Source organism: Scyliorhinus canicula, chromosome 3 (genome assembly GCF_902713615.1).
Source record: "Scyliorhinus canicula chromosome 3, sScyCan1.1, whole genome shotgun sequence".
Lineage (NCBI taxonomy): Eukaryota > Metazoa > Chordata > Chondrichthyes > Carcharhiniformes > Scyliorhinidae > Scyliorhinus > Scyliorhinus canicula.
In genome coordinates this window covers 216,069,592-216,090,304 of record NC_052148.1, presented here as the reverse complement: position 1 = coordinate 216,090,304, position 20,713 = coordinate 216,069,592, and the positions used below count along the sequence as shown (strand labels likewise).

The following is a 20,713-nucleotide window of genomic DNA, read 5'->3' as shown; positions in this document are numbered from 1 at the left end:
TAACAAGTCATTGACAGAAAGTCACCCAGGCTCAAAACATCAGCTCCCTTTTCTCTCCACAGACCAGCTGAGATTATCCAGTATTTCCCGTTTTTGTTTCTAACAAATCATTGTGCAGTCACGGAAATACAAAGCTGGAGTGATCACAATGAAGCTCATGAAAATCTACCCAGTGTATTTGTTCTGACAATGGATTAAGTATTGATGTTCAGCACATGGATATGGGTAATCTGTTGATGAGAATCACCCATTCAGTGTAGAACCAGACCAGTAATAATTGCCTTCAAATCAATGGAGTGAAAACCCAACACAGTCAATTGACCCATTCGGTACAGCTGGAAATTTAACCCAAAATGCACTGAAAACCAACCAATTTCACAATATCTGAGGAAGTTTCTTTGAGGTAGCAGTCTTTGGAATTACTGTCAGACCTGAAGTTTAGCAATCTCTCTAATATCTTTGCTTAATATTGTGGCCAACAATGTACCATGTTCTAGATTATCCTGTTCATCTATTTTGTTCCCAGGAACAATCTCAGTAAGAAACAGAAGGAAGTTTTGACGGAGGGACATTGAGAAAGTACAATGTTACTGGCAGCCCGGAAGTATAAATACACATTGAGTAAAAAGTGCAAAACTGATGATAAAACTTGATTAGCAATTGACGAATGAAACAGTGAGTTCAGGAAAAATAACGGTTCAGGGAGGTGTTCTATGTGTTTTAATTTGACATAAATGAACACAATCAACAAGCTTTTTCATTGTCTTCATAAAGATTCAACATCCTAACTGGTTAATCCTTAGTCAGATGAATGGCCTGATCTCATTGATGCGGTTGGAATGATTGTCAAGGTGACTCAGATTGACCTCTTGTGGAAGCTGATATCTATTTGGAGGTCTCCTATGCGATGCTGCCGACTGGCTCACATGTTTGTGCATTAGTTCCTCCTTCATATGATAACCAGCTCCCTCATTACGCGTTGCTGCTGTTGCACATTCTGTAGATAAAGAAAACGATTAAACATTTTTAGACTCATACTGAATGGTAGCCATCAATACCGTCCTTTAAGTATTTTGTTATCTTAAACAAAGTTTGTAATAAAGTGCAGTTTTCAAATATAACGAACTATCCAGAGTATCTCTATCACCTGCAACATGAAGCTAAGATGAATAGATGTACTATTATTCAGAAGTTCTAAACAAAATTTTATGAACATAAGTAGAAAAGGGGTAGGCTTCACCGTCAGCCGCAGCCAAATTCTCGAAACGTGCCTGAGTGGAGAATAGAATCCAACGCCAAAATCAGGGTAGGCACCGGTTTAACATCAAATCGGGATCCTCCAGCACCCCAAAAATATCATAAATGCATTGCTGGTATTTAAGTACGCCATTTAAGTACCGTTGGCATATCATTAGCGGGCCTCACCCTCTATTCTTCGGGGCCTCCACGATTCACCACCGCCGATGGGCCAAGTTCCCAACCGTGCGGGGGACATGTGGTCTCCGCGCTTGGGAACCCGGCGTGGAGACTGCGGTCTGTGTCCGGTGCCACCATAGTTAGCCAGGAACCGTGCTGCTGGCCGGTGGGGCTTCTGGGGGGACTGGAGGGGCATGGCCAAGGGGGCAGTATTTGGCAGGTCATGTCCGCGCACGGCCGGCGCCATGTTTTACGCCGCAACCACTGCAAGTCATCGGCGTGCGCATGCGTGGCCACGGACCCGGCCATTCTCCAGCCATTTATATCGTGGAAATACCCAAATCATTTTTTCCAATTATGGGGCAATTTGAATTGTTCAATCCACCTAGCCTGCACATCTTTGGGTTGTGGGGGCGAAACCCGCGCAAACACGGGGAGAATGTGCAAACTCCACACGGACAGTGACCCAGAGCCGGGATTGAACCTGGGACCTCGGGGTCGTGAGGCAGCAGTGCTACCACTGCGCCACCGTGCGGCCCTTGCATCTGTGAAGTTAACGTTTCAAGTCGTTACGACCCTTCTACAGAGCTGGAGTTCAACTAAAACCCTCCGTTAGCCTCGTACAGCTGAACATGTGTTCAGCAGCAGGAAGGTGCCCCACTGCCTCCCAATGCTTCTTATAGGAATGATTGATTACTTTCAGTTTAGTTGCTGATTGATTTCTCCACACTGTTGAGGTGTTTGGTGGTTTCCAGACTTATTTAAAGTTGTTGATATCTATAGGGAGTAGTGTGGCAGGTGCTGAAGGACTTTGTCTCCACGCCAGGAATTCTGCACAAGCCATTTGCTCCCAGGCATGGGTGCATTAGTATGCATCACTCTTGGACTGCAGCATTGAAAAATAAGCAAAGGCAACACAGAGCAGGAAAGCTCCTGGAAGAGGGAGGAGGAAGAAAAGATCTCTCAACAGGAAGTCATGTCCTCCCAGGGTGTTCAACGGGCAAATAGTCTTACCTGGGACCTCAGTGAGGCACAATGTGTCAGATGTTTCCACCTTGTGACTTGCTGCAGCGTCAGAGCAGAGGGAAATGGCATTGCTAGCAGTTGTATACTTTCATGTGCCTGCTCCTTCCAGACTGGAGCAAGTGCTCTTTGTAACATTCCCAGTTTGCCACCCTCGGTTACAGAAGGTAGGCCACTGAGGCTCTGTTTTCCGATGGAGCTGGCTATATTTTATCTCTTAAAGAGCTGCAAGCAGAGCAAAGACGTGACTTTGCAAGGATTACAAGCTTGCTGATAGTGCAGAATGCTACTGGATTGCATGCTTTCCGAGTGCTGCATCTGAACTCTGGGATATTCAACCACCAGCAAGTTGATACCCAGTATCCTGGCAACGGTCATGGTGTCAATATTCTGCAGCAGTCTGTTGTACCATTTGCAATTGAGCTACTTCGCCTAACAAGAGGGTGGCTATTGATAATGGTTATCAGATGACCACATGGCTGTTGACTCCAGTGCACAAACCAATCACATGGGCAGCATGCATATAATGAAAGCCATGCTGCCACATAAAGTGTGACAAAGCAGACCACAGGAGTGGTTAAACACCGCTTCTGCGGCATGGACCGTTTTGGTGGAGACCTCAAGTACTCAGCAGAGATTCAACATGGTTCGCTGCACAACCTCATCGTCATAAGGGCTCAATCCTTTCCCCCAATTATTTAGTGAGCAGTTCAAGAGGAGAAGGAAGAAGAGGGAGAGGAAGAGGAGCGTCAGGCCGGACCCAGAAGACCTGGCTTTGGAATCCATTATCTTGGCATGGGAGAAAGCAGTCTGGGCTACCTGGCTGTTAGGCATCAGCATTAGCACCGGCAGAATGGCAATGGATACTCTCAGCCTGAAGTGGAGGCCAGATTGCTGGGCTGCTGTAACACACCGCACGGCCCTTTAATGTTATCCACAGCGATGACAGCAGCAGCCTGAGCTTTCATGATCTCAGTCTGAGCTTCTGCTGCAGTGCCTAGACACTGGGAGGCTCCTGCCAGTGCTGCAGTGGAAGCTGGGACATTGGTCATCAAATGTTACCTCATGGTTGGGTGTACAAGTGCTTTAATGGAGTTGGCTACCATATCCATGCTGGAAAGGATAGGCTTCCAGCTCTGCACAAAGCTGCATGCAAGCTTGCTGCTTGCCTCCTGTATGCTCCTTGATGGTGATCATAGTCTTCTTGACAGTCTACCAATTGCACCAGCATGTCACTGTACATATCCACCTTCTGTAGCTCACTCCATTGAAGTACTCATCTGAATAATTTCTAGTGAGCTGGCTCTGCCCTTGTTCCATGCACTGGCTACTTATGTCCAGTGTCTCACCACATGCAGATCGCGCATTTCAGCTATCCCCTAAAGTATGCTCAGTGTTAGAATCTTAACTGAGGTAGCTGCGAATGGGAAAGTGAGCGGCCGTGTTTGTTCTTTGCCACTGTCTTTTTGCCCTTCCACCACCGCCTTGCCAGTTTGCAGTTCTTGGGTACCTTGGTGGCACAATCATAGCATTGTGATGAGGGAGGAGGGGGAAGCAAGAGGTGTACCCTGACACTGCAGCTTGTAAATCAGAAGAGACTATGAACGGGAATTGAGATGTGAAAAGGAGGATTAGCGATGAAAGACTCCACAGTGAGCTTGTGGACAGCTTCCACGATAGAAGCAACAAAACACTCCAGAGCACAGTCTTTGCATGAACAAGAAGTGACTCAAGTGACACAAGCCTCCACAGTGAGCTCGTGGACAGCCTCCACGATAGAAGCAACACAAGACTCCAGAGCACAGTCTTTGCATGAACAAGAAGTGACTCAAGTGACACAAGCCTCCACATTGAGCTCGTGGACAGCCTCCACGATAGAAGCAACGCAAGATTCCAAAGCGCAGTCCTTGCATGAATAAGACCATGAGGGTCTAGCAACCTCCTCTGAGTAACCAGTAGCAAACAATGCAAGTCTGCCACGCTCAAAGGAACAACAGAAAGACTATGACAGTCTTCCATGCTCAAGTGCACAGCGAGAAGACTATGACAGTCTACCATACCCCAGTGAACAAGAAGAAGACTCTGACAGTCTACCCAGCTCAAGTGAAAGACAAGAAGACACTGAGGCTCTACTCACTGTATGTCCGACAAGTGACGACAGCATCCCACTTCCCATACAAGATGTGCAACGTGACAGACCTCAGCTAGTGTGTACAGAGGCACTCGACAATCACAGTGAGACTACTGGTGACTCCGGTGATACCACGTTACTTCAAACCTCATTCGCTCGAGCCTCTCCACAAGCCAATGCATTCCTGAACGTTTTGACTCCTGACGTGGAGCATCAAGAAACCTCAGCTGACTCAAGTGAACCTGCAATGACTCCAGACGGGGAGTGGCAAGAAACCAAAGCTGATTCAGGTGAACCTGAAATGACTCCAGACGGGGAGCGGCAAGAAGCCAAAACGAGTAACTGTGTGAAGGACTCGTATTATCCACAGAGTGTGGTCTTTGAGCGCAGCCAACACAACAACAACATCAAAGACAACATCCAGAAGCAGACCAAAGGCAACAGCGTCGACAACAAGCATGATAAACACAACACCACTGGAACTACGACTGGTACAGCATGGTACAACTCTGCCCATGAGGGACACTGTTATTACTCAGCTCAGTAAAATGACACACCATGGCAGGACGATGCATCTTCCCAATTCACGTTTGCTGCACTACCAACAGGCAACATGGCTTTCAGGACAGATTGCATACATCACGACCACAAGCATCGGGAAAAAAAAGACTCCAAATCAGGCAGCAAAGTGATTTAACCATTTCTTGGTTCCTTACGCACAGGGACACTGATGGCGTTCACAAGGACATGCCACCATCAACATCACCAACTATCCAACCAAACAAGAAAGACACTCGACCATAATACTTAATGGATTTTGGACTCATACATATGATTTGGACTTATTGTTTAATGATCACTGTTATCATGATTTGTACAGAGCATCACTTATCTACCTGCTTTAACACTGTACAGAAAATATGTAACACAAAAAAATTGGGATGTGGGATGTGCATCACTAAGTACACAAGGGGTTAATGTAAATATACTTAGACTAGATAGACACTAGAGGGAGCACCAGAGACATGACAAGCAGACAGTCAACCAATAGGCCAGTAAGATAGGACACGACCAATGGGCATTCACGACACACACAGAGGTGACACTACCACAGGAGGGCATTACACCAACCCATATAAAAGGACACAGCACACATGCTCAGCCTCTTTCCAGTGGAGACTCTCCGTGAGTACAGAGGGTCGATTTGAAGCACATCACACCCACCACCTGGATTGTAGCAGACTGGTTCGTCAGTCTGAGTAACTATAGCAGGATTAACAGGAGAGTTGAATCCAAGTAGGACAATTGTTAACAGTTTAATAAATGTGTTAAAGCTATCTCCAAGTCTGAACCTTCCTTTGTCAGAGTGCACATCAAGGAAGCAGCTTATGCTACGTCAAGAGCATAACAAAACAGGTATGAGGATGCCGTCACCTTCAGTGGTTTGTGCCGTGTTGCTGGTTTCAATCAACGTCACTCCAATGATGGTGAACACAGTCTCCTCCATGGGGGTAAGGACATGTGGATGTGCCTGTCCCCTGTCTGTTAGGTGCCACTGCCCCTACATATGTGCCACCTTGTCCTGCAAGAGAGAGGGAAGTGCGGGAGTGTGGTGCATCGTGTTTAGGTGATATCGCTGTCATAGTTGAATAGCCGGCAGTGTGTTCAAGTTGTGAGATGTGGGGGTGAGGCTTGCAGCAGTGTAAAGTATGTGAGACACAGGAGAAGCTATGAATGTAAGATAGGGGCTGATTTAGCTCACTGGGCTAAATCGCTAAATCGCTGGCTTTTAAAGCAGACCAAGCAGGCCAGCAGCATGGTTCGATTCCCGTATCAGCCTCCCCGGACAGGCGCCGGAATGTGGCGACTAGGGGCTTTTCACAGTAACTTCATTGAAGCCTACTCGTGACAATAAGCGATTTTCATTTCATTTTTTTCATATGAATCGTGATAGAGATTGTTGGATGGGGGTGTGGAAATTTGAGCAGTGTGTGAGGTGAGTGCTGCAGTTAGTGGGATATGGTCTTGACCACTTACGTGAGATCTTTGGACTTCCTGCAGCACTCCACCCTGGTCCTCGGTGGTTTACTCCCGGCATTGATAAGCATGGCTGTTTAGCTCTGTAACCTTCACAAAGGTATTTTGGCAGGACTCTTGTGGATAGATAACAGCATCTCTTCTGCTCTTCACCTCCTCCACCAAGGCCTTCAAAGCATTATTATCAAATCCTGGAGTCTGCTGGCTGCAACTTGTGCCATCCTTATTTCTTTCCCAGGGTCAGCTGGAGGGTGACTTCCAGTATCTTCTTCAACCACAATGCACTTCCCTTTGAAGATAGGCTTTCGTGCAGGCTAACTTTACCTTGTACTAGCCTCTCACTATTTTGTGGCCCAGGCAAGTAGTCACTCAACAGCGCGCTTTGTGCTGGTTGCATGCTGCAATCATTTACATTTGCAGACAGAATCTGTGTGCAGTCTGCGCTGGAAACAACACAAGTGAGCTCATTACTCAACAATCCTGGGCCTATTTACGTGGGTTATCAAATTTCCGGCCTACAACTCTTCCAGTTTTAGTATATGCTGTGAACGTCCATATATCGCAAAAATTTCAAATAAGTTTGCCCAGCTCTGCGCTGAAAATGCCTACCTACCACTGACAGGAAGTGGACATAGCAGTGGAAATATGATTTACAAAGAGAATCGAATTGCGGCACCTTGTAATTTAGCAGGAAGTTTTCGATTCCAGCCCTGTAATGAAAATGTACACTTCATTTTCACCTCAACTTCAAAAAAGCACACATATGTTTACAGATTGAAAATTAATGCTAAAATATGCCAGACTAAACATTAAGTAGAGAATCAGTACCACTGTACAAAACTCACATAGACCCTCCCACCCCCACCCACTAATTTTCAGCAAAAGTGTCTGGCTAACCTGATTCTGTGGCATGGACGTGACTTTCTTTTCTTATTAAATGGACTGTACAAGCTTCTCCATTCTTCCAATTAGATTTCACCACAGTGCAAAACTGGAACAATCAAGTAGCAGATTGTAAATACTATGAACATTAGACCCAGCAAGTTAGAACAGAGAAAACTGGAAAAATGAGTGCAGAGAAGTTATATCTAACTTATTGGACAGCTGTAGCTAAATTGCAAGGGAATACTTCAAAATTAATGAACAACTAAAAAAAATGAATTGGTACATCAAGTCTTTTTTTGGAAAAGTTAACTTTGCTGCTGCAACTAACTCTAACCACAGGCATTAGTGCGTGTATGTGTGTATTCAATGCAGCAATAATCTGCTTACTCTTTCCTTCTGGAATGCCTTTTCACATTGGCAACTTTGCTCTTCAATATTGCTGAAAGAAAATTTAAATCCATGAAATACTGCTAATTATCACAAACTGCTTTGGCGGAATTCTCCGTCCCACCAGTCGGCCAATAGGGTTTCCCATTGTGGGCACCCCCACACCGTCGGGAAATCTGCAGCGTGATTGTGCTGCCGACTAAGCGAAGGATCCCGCCAACAGAGAATCCAGCCTCTTATGTTTCAGGAATAACATGTACTTCCATTGCTGTGTTCTGGGCCTCTATTTTCTTTTAATTCATTTGTTCATCTTATGTGGGCATTTCTTGCCCATCCGTAATTGCCCTTGAGAAGGTGGTGGTGAGCCGTTGCAGTCCAGTTGGTGCAGGTATACCCACAATGCTGTTATGAAGGGCATTCCAAGACTTAACCTAACGATGGTGAAGGAATGGTGATATTGTTCCAAATTGGGCATGCAAATCCAATAATCCAGTAATTCAGGGTCTGGACTCATGCTCCAGAGTTTTCAGTTCAACTCCCATCATAGCAACAATTCAACTAATTAATTAATCTGGAATAAAAAAACTCTTGGGGAACTGAATTAGCTTCAGACCTTATGGTGAAATTTGGCCATGCATATCCAAGGCTAGGCTCACTGAAGCAGGGTCGGGGGGAGGAAGGTTTGGATGCATGCTGGATGTCAAATTCCTTAAAACTGACATTGGGTCCAGACCCTGACATTATCCCGCCCTCTTGGGTGTAAGGTACTTGAATATTCAAATAGATAATTAAATATTACTTTAAGTAAGGATTTCAGCTTCACCAATCAGCGGACCTTTCTCCCAAGCTGTGTAGAACTTGCCAGGGTCGCCAAGGTGAGAATATAGCAAAGAGTGCTTCTTCAATGAAAGTGGTAGGCTAGAAAGCCTTTGAACTTTTCAAACGGAAGAGCTCCAACCATGGCAAGGTGAGGGGCTGTTGCCTGCAGCATTCATTCTCAGGAATATTCCCTGAACCCCCCCTCCACCTGGTTATGCCCCCCCCCCCCTCCTTCCCCCCCCACCGGGCTTGATCCCTGGCAGTGCAAACCTGGAATCCAGACACACTGGCACTGCCACCATTGCACCCTGGCAGTGCCAGGGTGCCCAGCTGGCACTGCCAGGCTGGTCGGGGTACTGCCAGGGTGGCACTGACCGGGTGCCTAGGTAGCACTGCCAGTGTGTCAGTCTGACAGTGTGAAGGTGTCAGTGTGCCACCTGCCCTGTCACCAACCACCCAGGGAGAGCTCCCCAGATGCCAATATGACTGGTTCACGTTTGTGGAAACCAGTAATCGATGGCGCCCTGGCGAGATCTTCCAGGAGAATCCCATGAACGCATATTAAAATGAGCCATAAATATGATGTGCTGGATCAGAACCAGCGAGGGCGAGATCCAGTTTCCGACGTCTTGTGAGATTCCGTTATATCTGGCGAGGCGTTTTGAGCATCGCAAATCAAGAGGCCTCTCGCGAGTTTCAACAGCCTTGTTCCGACACCAAGTTGGTTGCGATGAGGCCGATAAATCGCGCCCGTTGCCTGACCTGCTAGTTGTATCTGATCTTTTCTGTTTTTCTTCCTGCTTTGTTGCTGTATTTTCTCAGACTGGGCCAGGCATTGGCCTCTTCTCCTCTCCCAGCTCATCCTAAATGCGCCCGCTTTGCCTTCTCCCTCCCATGATGTGGAGATGCCGGCGTTGGACTGGGGTGAGCACAGTAAGAAGTCTTACAACACCAGGTTAAAGTCCAACAGGTTTGTTTAAAACACGAGCTTTCGGAGCACTGCTTCAGGAGCAGAGCTCCGAAAGCTCGTGTTTGAAACAAACCTGTTGGACTTTAACCTGGTGTTGTAAGACTTCTTACTGTTCTCCCTCCCAGACCAACCTTCAATCTGTGAGCTCCATTCTTTCTCTTCCTCAGTACCTGAGCTCTGAATGTGCGAGTCCTCTACAATGGGGCAGCATGGTAGCATGGTGGTTAGCATAAATGCTTCACAGCTCCAGGGTCTGCACGTCCTCCCCATGTGTGCGTGGGTTTCCTCCGGGTGCTCCGGTTTCCTCCCACAGTCCAAAGATGTGCGGGTTAGGTGGATTGGCCATGATAAATTGCCTGTAGTGTAAGGTTAATGGGGGGATTGTTGGGTTACGGGTATAGGGTGGATGCGTGGGTTTGAGTAGGGTGATCATTGCTCGGCACAACATCGAGGGCTGAAGGGCCTGTTCTGTGCTGTACTGTTCTATGTAATTAGGTCCACCTCAAGTTCTCCATCTTCAATTATGTTCCCTTCTCCTGATTAAGCCCTGTCCAAAATACACCAACTATATTTGATTTAGATTTATTACCACGTGTAACGAGCATCAGTGACCCGTTCACGCCGCCGCAAAACACGACACTCTGACCCACTTACGCCCTCACTTCCACCCTATCCCCATAACCCAATAACCCCTCCTAACCTCCTTGGTCACTAAGGGCAATTTATCATGGCCAATCCACCTAACCTGCACGTCTTTGGAGTGTGGGAGGAAACCGGAGTACCCGGAGGAAACCCGCGCAGACACGGGGAGAACGTGCAGACTCTGCACAGACAGTGATCCAGCGGGGAATCGAACCTGGGACCCTGGTGCTGTGAAGCCACAGTGCTATCCACTTGTGCTACCGTGCTACCCCAAACATAGGACATACAATAAATACACAATGTAAATACATAGATATAGGCATCGGGTGAAGCATACGGAGTGCAGTGTTACTCAGTAGAGAAGATGGCGGGATTCTCCCATCCTGCGGCAGAGTGTCGTGTTTTGCGGCGGCGTGAACGGGCCACTGCCAGAAGTAATTCTGGCCCCTACAGGGGGCCAGCACAGTGCTGGAGTGGTTCACGCCGCTCCAGCTGCCGATCCCGGCGCGAACTGGGCACCGCGGGAACCGCACATGCACAGTGGCCTCCTTCAACGCGCCGATCCTGACGCAACATGGCGCAGGAGTACAGGGGCCAGCACGTAGGAAAAGAGGCCGGGGGACAGGGAGGCCGTCCCGCCGATCGGTGGGTCCCGATCGCGGGCCAGACCGCATCGGAGGCCCCTCCCGGGGTCGGAGCCCCCATCACAACCTGCCCCCCCCCACAGACCGCCACCCGACCGGCTGCAAGTAGGTGTGGACGGCGCCGGTGGGACTCAGCGTTTTAACTACGGCCGCTCGTCCCATCCCAGGCCGGGAATCAACGGGCCGGCCGCGTAGAGCGACCCGCGACCGGCGGGTCGCCAACCACACCGGCGCCAATGCTGCAGATTCTCCCCTCTGCAGAGAATCACGTGCCGGCGTCGGGGGGGGGGGGCATGGCCCGGTCGCGGGGATTCTCCGGCCCGGCCCCGGCTGAGAGAATCCCGCCCGATGTGTGGAGAGATCAGTTCAGTCTGAAAGAGGGTTATTCAGGATCTTGGTAACAGCGGGGAAGAAGTTGTTTTTGAATCTGATATTGCGTGAGTGCAGACCTTTGTATCTCCTGTCCAATGGAAGAGAGAATATACCAGGTTAGTAGGGGGGTTCTTTGATCATGCTGCCCGCTTGCCCAAAGCAGCGGGAGCAATGGATGGGAGGCTGGTTGGCATGATGGACTGGGCTGTGTTCATGACTCACTGTAGGTTTTTACGGTCTTGGGCCGAGCAGTTGCCATACCAGGCTGTGATGCAGCCAGATAGAATGCTTTCTATGGTGCACCTTGTAAAAATTGGTAAGAGTAAATGTGGACATGCCGAATTTCCTTAGTTTCCTAAGAACGTATAGGTGCTGTTGTGCTTTCTTGGTCGTAGCATCGGTGTGGGTAGACCAGGGTAGGTTGTTGGTGATGCGCACACCTAGGAATTTGAAGTTGTCAACCATCTCCACCGTGGCACCATTGGTCCAGACAGGGATGGTTATGACACCTCACTTCCTGAAGCCAATGACCAGCTCCTTAGTTCTGCTGACATTGAGGGAGAGATTGTTGTCGTTGCACCATGCCACTAGATTCTCTATCTCCCTCCTGTTCTCTGACTCATCGTTGTTTGAGATCCAACCCACTACGGTCGTGTCATCAGCAAATTGTAGATGGAGTTGGAGTAAAATTTTGTCACATAGTCGTGTGTGTATAGGGAGTATAATAGGGGGCTAAGTATGCAGCCTTGCAGGGCCCCAGTATTGAGGACTATCGTGGAGGAGGTGTTGTTGTTTATCTTTACTGATTGTGGTCTGTGGGTTAGGAAGTTGAAGATCCAGTTGCATAGGGAGGAGCTAAGTCCTAAGTTTTGGAGTTTTGATATGAGTTTGGCTGGGATTATGGTGTTGAAGGCAGAGCTGTAGTCAATGAGTAGGAGTCTGACGTAGGAGTCCTTGTGTCAAGATGCTCTAGGGATGAGTGTAGGGCCAGGGAGATGGCATCTGCTGTGGACCGATTGTGGTGATATGCGAATTGCAGAGAATCAAGGCATTCTGGGAATATGGAGTTGATGTATTTCATGACCAACCTCTCGAAGCACTTCATTGTCAAGGGCTCTAGATGGTAGTCATTGAAGCACGTTGCCTGGTTCTTCTTTGGCACCGTTTTTTTTTTCTTTTATAAATTTAGAGTACCCAATTAATTTTCTTTCCAGTTAAGATGCAATTTAGTGTGGCTAATCCATCTACCCTGCACACCTTTTGGTTTGTGGGAGTGAGACCCACCCCACGCAGACAGGGGGAGAATATGCAAACTCCACACAGACAGTGACTCAGGTTGGGATCAAAGCCTGGTCCTCATGCTGTGATGCACCATTGATAACCACTGCGCCACTATGTTGCCCTTTTGGCACCGGTATGATGGTGGTCACTTTGAAGCATGACATGGCCTCCCTCAAAGTTGTTTTACGAGCATTCCCATCCACCATCTTCCATGGTTTTCTGTCATTCTTCTTGTCTATATTCGGCTCCCAAACCCCGTACTTCACTCTGTTCCTCTTACCCACCCTGTGTATCCTAACCATTTTGGCAATGCCAGTTGAGATTAATGGACAGAAAATCCTGCATGGATCATTAACCTTTCTGCCTGATTTCCTGCTGAATGAAGTTCCATGTTGAGAAAGCAAATTTGTAAAATTGATCCTTCAGCGCCAACAGCCATATCTAACCATCGGATGTCTAAATTGTGTATTCTCCCATAACTGCCAACCTGACTTTAAGGGTACCTTCCTCCATCTTGAGATGCTTTGTTCCAGTCCTAAGTCAAGAAGCTTGAGCAATGGATGCCTGTGGAGAAGTTTGCTGGCAATCACCAAAAACACCGACTGTTCCCATTCAAAGTACTAAGCACCCACTGTTAAGGGGCGGGGTGGTGGGGGGGGGGGGGGGGGGGGGATAGATTGAAGATTACCTAAGTTTGGGAAGAGAAGCACCAATTGCTGGTAGGAAGTTGCAGCAGCTAAGTAAAGTAAAATCACCATTGTCCCAGATGACTATTGGCTACTTTCCCCTTTGAGGGGGAGAGCTGACTGGTGGTGATTTAACCCGAGAATCACCTCAGGCGAGGAGCAAGTTTGAGAAGGCAGGGCCTTGACGAATAACCTCAGCCGGCATGGGAATTGAACCTGTGCTGCTGGCCTGATGTTGCATCATGAAGTAGCTGCCCAGCCGACTGAGCTAAGTATTACTTCTCGCAGCAGAGAAGGTTCTGTAAACTTGTTTGTATTGTCTGGCAAGGTTTAAAATGGAGCATATTGGAACTCAAAGGGTTAAAAGGAATTGGATTCATAGAATGGGAGAATGTTACAGCTCTAAGACCGACTCATTGGCTTATTTAGTCTGGGTTGGGGCTCCTCCACATGAGCCATCTCAGTTAATATTCGCTGATCGAATCATAGAATTGCACTCACGCTGCACTGGGCCAGAAGTTGTTCATGTTGTTCGTTTAGTGAAAAGGATGGAGCAAAATCAGTCAGTGAGACTGACAGAAGCTTTAATTTCTGTCTGACTTTCCAAAACAAAAATATTATGAATCAGAGACCTTGGGGCAAGTAAGTTGAGAGAAATTGGAAAAGAAGCTGAGTATGATTGGAACAACAGCAGAAACTGCGCACCAACAATTAGGATAATTAACTAAAAATGTGGGATTTATACATTGCACACAGGCAATCTTATATGACACAAATTGAGATCAAAATATTCCACAAGAATAGTGCTTGAATGATTTTCCTCTTAGTTGTGAGCTAATCAACACTATTGGCAGAGGAACAAAGTATTCTACATCGAGCAACAATTACATTGAAAATGATGGATACCGCCAGTGATTAGTGAAGTAATGCGATCGGTAAGGCTCAAGATGAGAGCAGAACTCAAGCAGTTTAAATTTTGCAATCCACCCTCTGTAATAAAAGCAGAATACTTCGGATGTTACAAATCAGAAACTACAATTGGAAAATGTTGAAACACTCAGCAGATCTGGCAGCATTGCTGGTGAGAGAAACAGAGTTAGTGGGGGCGATTCTCCCAAATGGAGCCCAAGGGCGAGATTCTCCGCAAATGCGGAGAATCGTAAAGGCTGCCGTGAAACTGGCCGTGTTTCACGGCAGCCTTCACGCCCGTTCCCGGGACCCGATTCTCCCCCCCCCATTGGGGCTAGGAGCGGGACCCCGGGAATCACGGCGTCGCGGCCTTAACGACCGTCGCACGGTCTGGCAATGCCGAGCTGCCTCCGCGGCCGGAAAAAACCGCGTGGTGCCGGAATATCCGGCCCAACATTTCAGCTCGATGACCTAATGAAATGTCATATCACCTGAAAAGTTAATGCTGTTTCCTTCTCCACAGATGCTGTCTGACCCGCTGAGCATCTCCAGCATTTTCTACGTTTATTTTGGGCTTGATAGGGTTGTTTTTATTCTGCTTTTCATCCATTTTACTTTGCCCATGTCATGGGGAACATCCAGAGCTAGGTTGCTGTGAAAGAGTTGATGGGGTAGGACATGCGTTTGCACAATCACATCCAATTGGTGACAGTGGCCGACAATGGAAATGGAAGTCAGGCGACACGTTAGCACAGTGGTTAGCACTGTTGCTGCACAGCGCCATGGTCCCAGGCTTGATTCCCGGCTTGGGTCACAGAATCTGCAAGTTCTCCCTGTGTCTGTGTGGCTTTCCTCCGGGTGCTCCGGTTTCCTCCCACAAGTCCCGAAAGATGTGCTTGTTTGGTGAATTGGACATTCTGAATTCTCCCTCTGTGTACCCGAACAGGCGCCGGAGTTGGCAACTCGGGGTTTTTCACAGTAACTTCATTGCAGTGTTAATGTAAGCCTACTTGTGACAATAAAGATTATTATTATGTAAAAATGGGCGAGAGACTCCCCATCACCTGTTGTACTTGATTGCACAGTCAAGACCTATCCGAATGTGTCCAGCTTGCTTCACCAGTCCTGATATTAGTTGGCCACTAAAACGTGTAAAAGAAGCTAGGGGATAGTTCTCTCTGCTTCTGCCTTTCCTTATGTAGAGGTACTAGGCCTCTACTTGGCAACTCTCTATGATGGTGTGGTTAAAATCAAAACAAAATTAAGCAGCAAAATTGAGCCCGTGTTTGAACGCCTGGAATCATGGGCCAGTTGTTTCTTTCATTTGAAAAAAAAGTTAGTTCCACTTAATTAGTCTTGTTTCAATTTTTGAAATTACTTTTCTCCTGTGGTATTCCTCTTTGTGAGGCAGGAAGATATTTAAGGAATGCATGAAAACTTGGAAAGGAGCTGATGAAACGTACAGAAAGTTCTGCTGACTACCTGAAGGCAAATCTTGTCAGTTGGGCAGCACGGTGGCACAGTGGTTAGCATTGCTGCCTACGGCGCTGAGGACCCGGGTTCGAATCCCGGCCCTGGGTCACTGTCCGTGTGGAGTTTGCACATTCTCCCCGTGTTTGCGTGGGTTTCACCCCAACAACCCAAAAAAAAAGATGTGCAGGATAGGTGGATTGGCCATGCTAAATTGCCCCTTAATTGGAAAAAATTGGGCACTCTAAATTTAAAAAAAAAAAATCTTGGCAGTTTAGTACAGAGATCAAGGCCCGAGCGGGAAATAGGGGTACAGTTAAAATGATAATCGGTTGATATAGGTTTTTAAAAATGTACTCTCTCATGGGACCTTGCTGACAAGATTAGCATTTGTTACCCATCCGCATTTCCCTTGAACTGAATTGCTTGCTCGGCTATTTTAGAGGGCAATTAAGAGTCAACCGCATTGGTGCAGGTCTGGAGTCACATGGCCTCGAATGGCAGACTCTCGTTCCCAAAGAATCGAATTAATCTTTTGATGGCAATTGATGATTGTAGTGACCTTTACACGGGTACGTACAGAAGGGGCTGAAGGGTAATGGAAATACCACTAGGGGGCAGCACTGCTGTGTATAAAAGGGGAAGCAAGCAGCCCTCTGGCCTGTTGGGTGGATTAGACTGTGAGGAGAACAGAGGCAGAAATTTAGCTCAGGGCTGCTAGTGTGGTCAGGCCTAGTTGTAGTGTATAGAAAAGTTGCAACGTTACTACTAGTACAGTTCTTAAAGCAAGATCTCAGGCAGTCATTTAAGTTGTGTTGCTCAATAAACCTTCTGTAAAACCTCTGGACGACTTTGAGCCGTCTTCCAAAGCCTCTACTGTAACTGAGTTGAGTAGCACAGGTTACCTGCTTTACAGGTAACAAAACATGGTACCAGATTGGCTTTAATTGAACAGCACTAGATAGATTAGGTTAGAGACCAGAAAGAACCAAAACAAGCAGCAAAAGCAACGGGCCGGCCACTCAACTGTGGAAGACTTTGCAGCATTTTGATTCCAAACAACCTACTGAAGCGATGGATCACACGCCACTTCCAGAGTTGCTGAAAACTACCGGTAATTTAAATAGTTACTGGAAAATGTATAAACAGCAGCGCAGCTACTGCCTTAAATGCAGCCCCCGATGGGAGAAAGATTGGGATATTACTCTCAATGGCAGGCCGGCAAGCTGTAGACATTTATAACTCTTTTACGTATGGTGACAATGAAGATAGAAATAGCTTTCAAGTGATAACTGCAAAATTTGATGAACACTGTAAAACACAGTCAAATGAAATCATGGAATGATTCAACCTGCGTAACAGATTCCAAAAACATGGGGAGACTATCTCCAATTTTGTCACAGATCTCCGATTGGTAGTACAAGGTTGTAACTATGCTGACGTAACAGACTCCATCATCAGGGATCAATTAATCTATGGTCTCTCAGATGAAAATTTAAGGGAATCATTAATGCAGCAAAATGATTTAACTTTAACAACTACCATAGCAAAATGCTCACAGCAAGAACAGACAAAACAGCAATACCTGGAGCTTCTTGAGAAAAAAAACATGGAGAAAGTACTCCACGAGGTGGAAGATGTCAAAATGGTGACCACTTCTCACAGGCCTTCTTTTCCCGCCGCTGGCATCCATTACAGCAAGTCTGCACATGCGCGCAGTCAGGAGAAACGCGATCATGCAAGATCCCGGTATGTAAAGTACCGACCCCAGCCAGAAGAGCGAGTCGCGCATGCGCGATTGCTGCCGACACGTGATGTCACGGACATCGTGACGTGCTACCGCTGTGGCACTGCCCATTTAAAAGGGAAATGTCCTGCACTAGGGAAAAGATGTTTAAAGCGCTCCAAGATTAATCATTTTGCCTCCCAGTATCAGTCCACAGCCAAATATTACTCTCCTGTGGTGAACCATTGTACACCTGTATTAGGGGATGTAAGGTAGGACCTGTACTACAGGTTCACCAGTAGCCCCTGCCGGCTGGCTCCGCCCACTAGGAGCTGTATAAATATGCGAGTCCTCCATTGATCTGCCATTTCACCAGCTGCAGCAGGAGGCCACGCATCTGACTGCAATAAAGCCACAGTTGTACCCAATCTGAGTCTTTGTGCAATTGATTGTGCATCAATTTATTGCAGTCATATGCGTGGCCTCCTGCTGCAGCTGGCGCCTGCGCCGCCATTTGCAAGTCTTGTAGCAAAAAGGGCCACTTCGCCGCAGTGTGCCAGGCCCGCGCAGTCGCCGCTATCGCCCCCTCAACCCTGCCAAACACACAATGGGCGCCGCCATCTTCTCCTCCCGGGGCCATGTGCGGCCAGTGGGCACTGCCATCTTCCCCCCCACCCCCCCGGGGCCACGTGCGGCCAGTGGGTACCGCCATCTCCTCCCCCTCAGTCCACGTGCGGCCCATGGGCGCCACCACCTTGTCCCACCCCTGCAATGTGTGCCCCATGGGCGCCACCATTCTGTTCCCCGCAGGACCTCCGGACGCCGCCATCTTGTCTTCCCCACGAGGCAGGAACGCCAACGACATCCCATGACCTGGGCCGCCGACGCTATCCATCTGAAACCTCTGACGATCACCCGCAGCTCGCCTCGATGATGCAGGACCAGTCTCGTCCACACAACCTGGCCACCACTTCGACAACGGTGAAAATCAACGGCCACGTGACCTCTTGCCTGCTGCACTCCGGGAGCACCGAAAGCTTCATACACCTGGATACGGTAAGGCGCTGCTCCCTCGCGGTCCACCCCACCAATCAAAGGATCTCCCTGGCCTCCGGATCCCATTCTGTCCCGATCCAAGGGTTCTGCACGGTCACTCTCACAGTCCAGGGTGTAGAATTCAGCAGTTTCCATCTCTACGTCCATCCTAATCTCTGCGCTGCTCTATTGCTGGGCCTGGATTTCCAGTGCAATCTCCAGAGCCTCACCCTCAACTTCGGCGGGCCCCTACCTCCACTCACCGTTTGCAGCCTCCCTCTTTGCCAATCTAACTACGGATTGCAAGCTCGTTGCCACCAGGAGCAGATGGTACAGCGCCCAGGACAAGGCCTTCATCAGGTCCGACGTCCAGCGGCTGCTTCGGGAGGGTATCATTGAGGCCAGCAACAGCCCTTGGAGAGCCCAAGTGGTAGTAGTTAAAACTGGGGAGAAACACAGAATGGTCGTGGACTACAGCCAGACCATCAATCGGTACATGCAGCTCGACGCGTACCCCCTCCCATGCATATCTGATATGGTCAATCAGATTGCACAGTACCGGGTCTTCTCAACAATTGACCTGAAATCCACCTACCACCAGCTCCCCATCCGTAAATTGGACCGTCCATACACTGCCTTTGAGGCGGACAGGCGGCTCTATCACTTTCTTAGGGTTCCCTTCAGCGTCACCAACGGGGTCTCGGTCTTCTAAAGGGAGATGGACCGAATGGTTGACCGGTACGGTTTGCGGGCCACGTTTCCGTACTTAGATAATGTCACCATCTGTGGCCATGATCAGCAGGACCACGATGCCAACCTCGCTAAATTCCTCCGCACCGCCACTCTTCTCAACCTCACGTATAATAAAGAGAAGTGTGTGTTCAGCACGACCCACTTAGCCATCCTCGGCTATGTAGTCCTGAACGGACTTCTGGGGCCCGATCCTGACCGCATGCGGCCCCTCATGGAGCGTCCCCTCCCCCACTGCCCCAAGGCCCGCAACCGCGGCCTGGGGTTCTTTTCGTACTAGGCTCAGTGGGTCCCAAACTATGCGGACAAGGCCCACCCACTCATACAATCCACTCAATTTCCCCTCACAGCCGAGGCACAACAGGCCTTCGCCCATATCAGAGCAGACATAGCCAAGGCCGGGATGCACGCAGTAGACGAGACACTGCCCTTTCAAGTAGAAAGCGATGCTTCAGATGTCGCCCTTGCCGCCACTCTAAATCAGGCAGGCAGACCCGTGGCATTCTTTTCCCGCATCCTTCATGCCTCTGAAATTCAGCACTCATCCGTCAAAACAGAGGCCCAAGCTATCGTTGAAGCTGTGCGGCATTGGAGGCATTACCTGGCCGGTAGGAGATTCACTCTCCTCACTGACCAATGGTCGGTAGCCTTCATGCTCAACAACACACAGCGGGGCAAGATCAAAAATGATAAAATCTTGAGGTGGAGAATCGAGCTCTCTATAATTACGAGATTTTGTATCATCCCGGCAAACTAAACGAGCCCCCAGACGCCCTCTCCTGAGGTACATGTGCCAGCGCACAAGTAGACCAACTCCGGGCCCTGCACGACATCATTTGTCACCCGGGGGTCACACTACTGTACCACCTCGTCAAGGGTCGCAACCTGCCCTACTCCGTCAAGGACGTACGGACAGTCACCAGGAACTGCCAGGTCTGTGTAGAGTGCAAGCCGCACCTCTACCGGCCGGACCGTGTGCGCCTGGTGAAAGCATCCCGCCCCTTTGAACCCCTCAGCGTGGATTTCAAAGGGCCCCTCGCCTCCACCGACCGAAACATATATTCTCAGTGTGGTCGACGAGTACTCCAGGTTCCCCTTCGCCATCCCATGCCCCGATATGACGTCTGCCACCGTCATCAAAGCCCGAAACACTATCTTCGCTCTGTTCGGTTTCCCCGCCTACATCCACAGTAACAGGGGATCCTTATTCATGAGTGATGAGCTGTGTCAGTTCCTGCTCAGCAGGGGTATTGCCTCCAGCAGAACGGCCAGCTACAACCCCCGGGGAAACGGGAAGGTAGAGAGGGAGAACGGGAAGGTATGGGGGGCCGTCCAACTGGCCCTACGGTCCAGGAACCTCCCAGCCTCTCGCTGGCAGGAGGTCCTCCCTGATGCACTACACTCCATCCGGTCACTACTGTGCACCACTGCAAATAACACACCCCATGAACATCTTTTTGCCTTCCCCAGGAAGTCCATATCCGGGGTGTCGCTCCCAACTTGGCTCGCAGCTCCAGGACCGGTCCTGCT

The 20,713-nt window shown here is 48.7% G+C and overlaps 1 protein-coding gene across 2 annotated transcripts in view; it reads right to left on the bottom strand.

Annotated features, from left to right (window-relative positions):
- Positions 1 to 705: 705 nt before the first annotated feature.
- egf (epidermal growth factor) overlaps positions 706 to 20,713 on the bottom strand; it is a 170,760-nt gene continuing 150,752 nt past the window's right edge. Inside the window, exons 24-25 of one of the 2 annotated variants that reach the window (XM_038792155.1) lie at positions 7,505 to 7,598; positions 706 to 997 (exon numbers count right to left, since the gene is read on the bottom strand). In XM_038792155.1, the coding sequence (XP_038648083.1) occupies positions 804 to 997; positions 7,505 to 7,598 (288 nt within the window). In that variant the 3' untranslated portion in view covers positions 706 to 803. The remainder of the gene's footprint in view (positions 998 to 7,504; positions 7,599 to 20,713) is intronic. The other variant, XM_038792156.1, reaches the window with a different exon arrangement.